The following is a 6522-nucleotide window of genomic DNA, read 5'->3' on the forward strand; positions in this document are numbered from 1 at the left end:
TGCTGAAACAAAGATGCACAAATTTTAATACTTCCAACTTGATGGAAAATATTGTCGGGTAATGCCATCGTCAATGTGGAATATGCCTTTGTTTCAATCTCTAAAGCTTTCTTTTCTTCTTGAGAATATTGAGAAAAAACCTTTGTAGTAAAACCAGTTGTTTCACTACCAACCATGGGTACCGTATAAACATCGTCAAGACATCTTGAACAGTCTGGGTGTACAGACCCTGGCTATGCTCTGGATTGTGGTTCTCATTTTGCAAAATCACTAAACTTCATTAAAGAGGACATTTTGAATGTGATCCGATCTCAGCATCGAGATGCAACATTTGTTGCATCAAAATGTTTTGAGATGCCAGAGCATAGAAACCATCCATCTCAAAAGTAGATTAAAATAAAAGTTTAAGGGAAAAAAGTATTCAAGTTTGAAACTTAAAGGTTTAAAAGGTAAATGTTTTATCAAATAGTGGTAAAGAATGGAAAGTTTGTAACGAATGGGGAACAATAATCAGTCAAAAGATGAACAGTATCACGAATGTATGAGAGTGACGAATGAGATAACGAATGACAGCCAGTCAACACGAATGGTGATAACGAATAACTCTAACGAATGAAGATTCAAGTGTAACGAATCAACACCCGAATAGCTTGACGAATGGTTGACGAATATAGTAGCGGATGGAATGGTGTTTTGATAACGAATGAACTTGGTACGAATAGGTATTAGTGACGAATCGGTTAACGAATGATTGATGAATGAATGACGAATGAGTTTTGATCACGAATGATTGATGACAAATCAGCTACAGTAGCGAATGAAGTTGTTATTCAGTTGTAACAACTTTGACACGTGGCACAATTCAGTTACACCTAGATAGCGAATGACTATCCATCATATAGAGAATGAGTGAAGTCATCATAACGAATGAACATGTGAATCTTCAAGTCTTCAACAATAGTTTTCTAGATTTGGTTAAGAATTGATTGTATAATCCATGTTTTCGTGATTGTTTGAATCTCGACTTAGATATGGAAAAGTATCAATCAAACACTCTAATGCTCAAACCATTCTTCCCAACCTCACGGACAAACCCAAACCTATCCGAACACACAATTCCAATTCAAAATCCGTCCGTAATCCAATAGTATTCAAAACAGAAACCTTTGTTTCTTGTTCACACCAAATCTATCCAAATCCATTCCAAACTCTTACAATACCTCAATTCTGAATCCAATTTCAATCAAATCAGCCTCTAATTAACATCTCAGCGTGTTAATTCAGCTAAATTCAATAAACTCAAACTCGGATCTTAATTAACACTCAATCGGCAAATTATCAATCAATTCATTACGAATTATCTGAACACATACACAATCTAACCTTTGAGCTCTGATACCACTTGTAGAAACACGATTCTATTGAGCTTCCATTGATTAATTGATCAATTCATAATTAAACAATCAGATCTAGTTATTTGATATGTGTATATATATAATAGATTAAGAACGAAGTATGTTAGTAAGCAATTTGGCAGAGTAACGGCTTAAGAAAATGCGTTAAAAAACACTTAAATTATGAAGGCATGAACAACCTTTATATAGAAGACGAATGTCATTCGTTACACATGCCGTCACAAATGGACTTCATTCGTTTTCATTACAATAAGTAACATAATGGTATAGCGAATGACTCATTCGCTATACCCCATTCGTCAACATTCTATGAAGAATGGGAACGTATCAATAACGATTAAGGTCCATTTATTAAATATTCTTAACGAATGGACATGTATAACAACTTAACTCTCATTCGTTAAACAAGCTTAACGAGTGAGCATTCATAACTTAACGAATGGGCCTGTAATTACCAAAATACCCTTACATTATAATAATAATAATAATAATAATAATAAATACAAACGATTACAAAGACTCAAGACGACCAAAACCGTGCACTAACAAATATAATAATTACGTGCCATAAAGTATTTTCTTTAAAATTAAAATGTATATAAAAGAGTTTATGTTAAAATAATACAATAACATTCAATTTTTGAGACATCTTCGTATTTAAGAAAACTATAATATTTTTTTAGTTTTTTTTACAAATATTTAGTCTTGAAAATCATATACAAATTTTCCATTACTCGTTCTTGATTTAAAATTCAAATGCATTTGATGATATAAAACGACTATATTTGCAATACATTTTTTTTTACATAATATAAAGAGAGTTACTGTTTTTTTTTTATTTATATTAAGTTGTTCATTATAATTTATACATTAACTCATCCCATGTAATTTATAAAACTAGTTCTCAAATATTCCTAGATGGTTTTATTTAAAAAAAACAAAACAAAATAAAGCAAGTTTATCAAAGTTTGTATAATCATAATAAACACATTAATAAATCATACACCTTATTACCTTTGGTAAATTATACAATTAGAGGAAAAATATTCTAAATAAAACAAACCCAAGCTTATATAATACTTAAAAAGATAAAAAGCTGCTTCACCTCTACATAACTAATTATATCGACACACTAGGCGATCAATCACAAGTACACAAAAGGTATTTCAACTCCAATATTTTATTTTGATTTTCTTCTATTATCATGCTTACAACAATAAAATTTAAAATAAATCCGTCTGGCAAGAAACTCCAACACAAATCCACCCACAGCGGTTACTTCTCGCCACACAAGCATCTAGCCGCCTGTAATGCGAAATAGGTGAGGATGATATCTGCACCAGCACGCCTCAAACACATGAGTGATTCCAGCATTACTTTTTGTTCGTCAATCATTTTTAAGACGCCCCCGGCTTTTATCATCGAGTACTCTCCAGAAACCTACAACCCCAAAACATATGAAACAAAATATTTAATGACTCGACTACACTACACATACAAATTGCAAAAGTTCACTTTTTAGCATGTTTTATAGGGATTAGATGCATAAAATATATAACTAAACATTTCTATTTCATTTAATTACCTATTTTTTCACCCATAAAATGTAGATTTTCAAGATACCACTTAGAAATAATAAGGGTCAAAGTGTAGGGCTGCAATTAGTAGTGTGAAAGAGCAGAGCCAAGCCTGGGCACGTTTAGGCCTAGCTAGGCCCGTTTAACGAGCTCAACTCGTTTCAAACTTTATTTCTAAAGCTCGAGCTCGGCTCATGAATAGTTTTTCAAGCTCGGGCTTGGCTCGTTTATCAGTCTCAAGTAGCTCACGAGCGGCTAGACTCGTTTACATCTCTAGCAACGATTGTGTCGGGTTGGCAGATGAGTAGGTAGAAATTGATGAGCTTCACACGCTCGACCCGTATGGTTATTCATATATAAGACATCACCCCTAACCACACATTAAAACCGTGTTACCTGAATACAACAGTGGGCATGTTAATCTAAACAGGTTAAATGCATATAACCAAGGTTGCAAAAGTCGCTAGGCGGACCCTAGGCGGTCGACTAGGGAGTTGGGTGTACTTGGGGAGTACTCGGAGAGTACTCGGAGAGTACTCGGAAATGGTAAATATAAAGAAAATTAACTTTTGGATACTATATATATGTCAAATATCATAAGTTTGCTAATATTTTTAACAAAATAAGTGAATATCAATATAAAAATGATAAATGCATTTTTAAATACTAAATTATTCTAAAACTAGTTAATCATTAGTTAAAAAATGATATTCTTTTTTCAATATTATAGAAATATGAATTATGTTTTATTTTTTAAGTCAAAATCGGCCCAAGTTGACTGACTAGATGTGATTCTGGCTGAGGTTAACCACATTCGATCGATTCTTAGTAACTAGGAGGAGTTAATGAAACTCCTCTCGGCGCCATACCTTGTAGCGAGTACTCGGGGAGTACTCGGCCTTGTAGACCTACTTTTACAACATTGCATATAACCAAGTTGATGGGTTAAACTTACAAGTTAAATAAATTTTTTTAAACTTTTTCACTTGAATAGTAAGTGGGCTGTTATTATTAGTACAGTCCAAATACGACCTGGTTTACCTATCCAAGGGACTTAATTTATCATTTTTAGAGGGGTACTTTAGACAATTATCACAAACAAAACTTGTACTAAAAAAACATGTTAAAGAGTGCATGAGTATATGACTTGATATTAAACATTAGAACTAAAGATTACCTGATATGCAGCAATTGGCAATGGAGAGTTATCACGGAGCAACCTAACAACATCTAAGTAAGGCAAGCCCGGTTTTACCTGTGACCAATCAGAGGTGATTATGGTTAAGATATTATTTCAACGGTAAAATAATCAAACTTAAGGAAAAAATTTACTGACCAGAAGGATGTCGGCCCCTTCAGACTGGTCTGCATGCAATTCGATCAGGGCTTCTCTATAGTTTGCTGGGTTCATTTGGTAACTTTTGCACAAAAGCCACAGTTAATGCACTTTATTGATTTTATTCCATCAAATTTCACATTATAAAACTAATAAGCAAATAAACATTATATTATATAAAGTTTACATACGTTTTCTTGTCTCCAAAACGAGGATTTGATTCTAAAGCTTCTCGAAACGGGCCGTAAAATGAGCTGGCATATCTGTACATAACAAATCAAACACGTTTTAAAAAAACTAGCCAGCATAAAAAATATATATATAGTGAGTTAGATTAGAAATTTACTTTGCAGTATATGACATAATGGACACATGTTGGAAACCTTCAGCATCAAGGGCTGACCGGATTGCCCCTACACGGCCATCCATCATGTCACTCGGGCTTACAACATCTGCCCCTGCACGAGCCTATAAAAGAAACACACATTGCCAAAACTAAACTTTCAGAAACACTTGGTAGATCATGTAGCATATCACAAATGATAATATGCAAATACCTGTGATACAGCTTGTTTGCACAACTGATGCACAGTCTCATCATTCATTATAACTCCTGCATAATGTTGTAACACATGAGTGCATTATTAATCAAATTGCAATTGAAGAAAAAGCTCCATCATTCTTCCAAAATTTTGTTAACTTTTCCTTTAAAGAACGTACATGATATGAATCAAAGCTCAAAACATGAACTTTAGGACACAAAAAAAAGGGTATGCAAATTACCATCTTCTCTAACGATACCATCATGTCCATCAGAAGAATATGGATCTAGAGCAACATCAGTGTAAATAATCTATCAACATAAACATTAAACCATTAATATTTGACAAAAAAAACTCAAATAAAACCAAAAAGAATCAATGTACATTCTTACAAGATCAGGGTACTTGTCCTTAAGCAACCGAATAGTTCGAGGTACCAGTCCATTATCATTGTATGCTTCATCTCCAGTGGGAGTCTAAAGATCCAAAAACCACATTATTTTACACTTTGGAAACAGAAACATCGAATTGAAATATAAAAAACCACCTTTAGCGCATCCGGGACTTTAGGGAAAAGCACAATACTATTGACCCCAACATCACGAGCCTTGGCGACCTAAAATATAGAACACCACACCATTCATTTCATACATCTTTCAACCTTAATTACTTTTTGTTAAAACAAGTAAAGATTCAAACAAGTCTAACTCAACCAATATATAATATAACACATTACAACCTCTTCAACAAGCCCGTGTCTCCATCCAAGCCTATAGCAACCAGGCATGGCACCAATAGGTGTGTCCTCTTCACCTGCAAATCCAAAGAAGAATAAAAATCCACAAAATAATAAATTTAAAGAAAACAAAAAAAAGTCTTGGCCTCGAATTAGACCTTCATGAATAAAAAGAGGGTACACAAAATTTGCAGGCGACAAGCTTGTTTCCTGGAACGCAGATCTCAAGACCGCTGACCGACGATTACGACGCGGGCGAGAAGTAATGTTCTTGATACATGAACAGACGTAACATGTAAAGATCAAAAAACAAATTCATAACTTTGGGATAACGAACTTAAGATGAAAACACATACAATTGAAGCATTCACGGGAGTTCCAGCCGGAGATGCTGGAACGGGTGGCACTGGAGGTGCTTCAGGGACGTTTCCAGCGACAACCGCAGCTTCACATTCTGCATCACTCATACCCAGCTTTTTGATGGGTCCATCATTTGTGGAAGCCTTTACTAGAAGCATACGCCTATGTGAGAAACTGCATACCGATGGGCGAGTGGGAAGAGCATTCGGATTGAATTTCCCATGGCCCAGGCAATCTAGACCCTTGAATGTTCCAACATTCAATGCCATAACTTTTCTACACCAACAACAAATTACAAATAAAAGCTATTAAAAAACAACCTTAAGAGATGTTAAAAAGGTAACATATAATAAGAGGCAAAGAAATAAAACCCAGAAAAAAAAAATGCAAATTTAACAAATAATCAAAGAAATAAAACCCAAAAAAACTGCAAATGTAACAAATAAATCGAAGAAATAAAAAATTATAGAAAACAAATGCAAATTTAACAAATAAACAAAATTCAATGTAATAAGCTTAAACACATCAAACCCTAACAGGCAAATGTCGGAATGGA

The 6522-nt window shown here is 34.1% G+C and overlaps 1 protein-coding gene across 1 annotated transcript; it reads right to left on the reverse strand.

Moving 5' to 3' along the window:
- Positions 1-2485: 2485 nt before the first annotated feature.
- On the reverse strand, positions 2486-6268 carry LOC143557397 (delta-aminolevulinic acid dehydratase, chloroplastic-like). The gene is made up of 12 exons (XM_077046479.1): positions 5963-6268; positions 5765-5876; positions 5610-5683; positions 5418-5486; positions 5263-5346; positions 5112-5181; positions 4886-4941; positions 4675-4796; positions 4520-4591; positions 4329-4410; positions 4170-4247; positions 2486-2855 (listed from the first exon to the last, which is right to left on the reverse strand). Exons 1-12 carry the CDS (start codon positions 6233-6235, stop codon positions 2691-2693), a joined length of 1257 nt encoding a protein of 418 aa, XP_076902594.1. The 5' UTR covers positions 6236-6268; the 3' UTR covers positions 2486-2690.
- Between the last annotated feature and the right edge of the window lie 254 nt (positions 6269-6522).

This window comes from Bidens hawaiensis, unplaced genomic scaffold (assembly GCF_021521415.1).
Source record: "Bidens hawaiensis isolate Kalapana, Puna unplaced genomic scaffold, B.hawaiensis_p1.1 tig00018956_1, whole genome shotgun sequence".
Classification (NCBI taxonomy): domain Eukaryota; kingdom Viridiplantae; phylum Streptophyta; class Magnoliopsida; order Asterales; family Asteraceae; genus Bidens; species Bidens hawaiensis.

Bases quoted from the DNA above. Each gene is read 5' to 3' on its own strand.
- LOC143557397 (XM_077046479.1), bottom strand. From the start codon at position 6,235: ATGGCATTGAATGTTGGAACATTCAAGGGTCTAGATTGCCTGGGCCAT. The intron at 5,684-5,764 runs GTCTAATTCGAG...TTGGATTTGCAG, and splicing joins CCCTCTTTTTATTCATGAAG to GTGAAGAGGACACACCTATT. The intron at 5,182-5,262 runs GTAAGAATGTAC...TTATGTTGATAG, and splicing joins AGGACAAGTACCCTGATCTT to ATTATTTACACTGATGTTGC.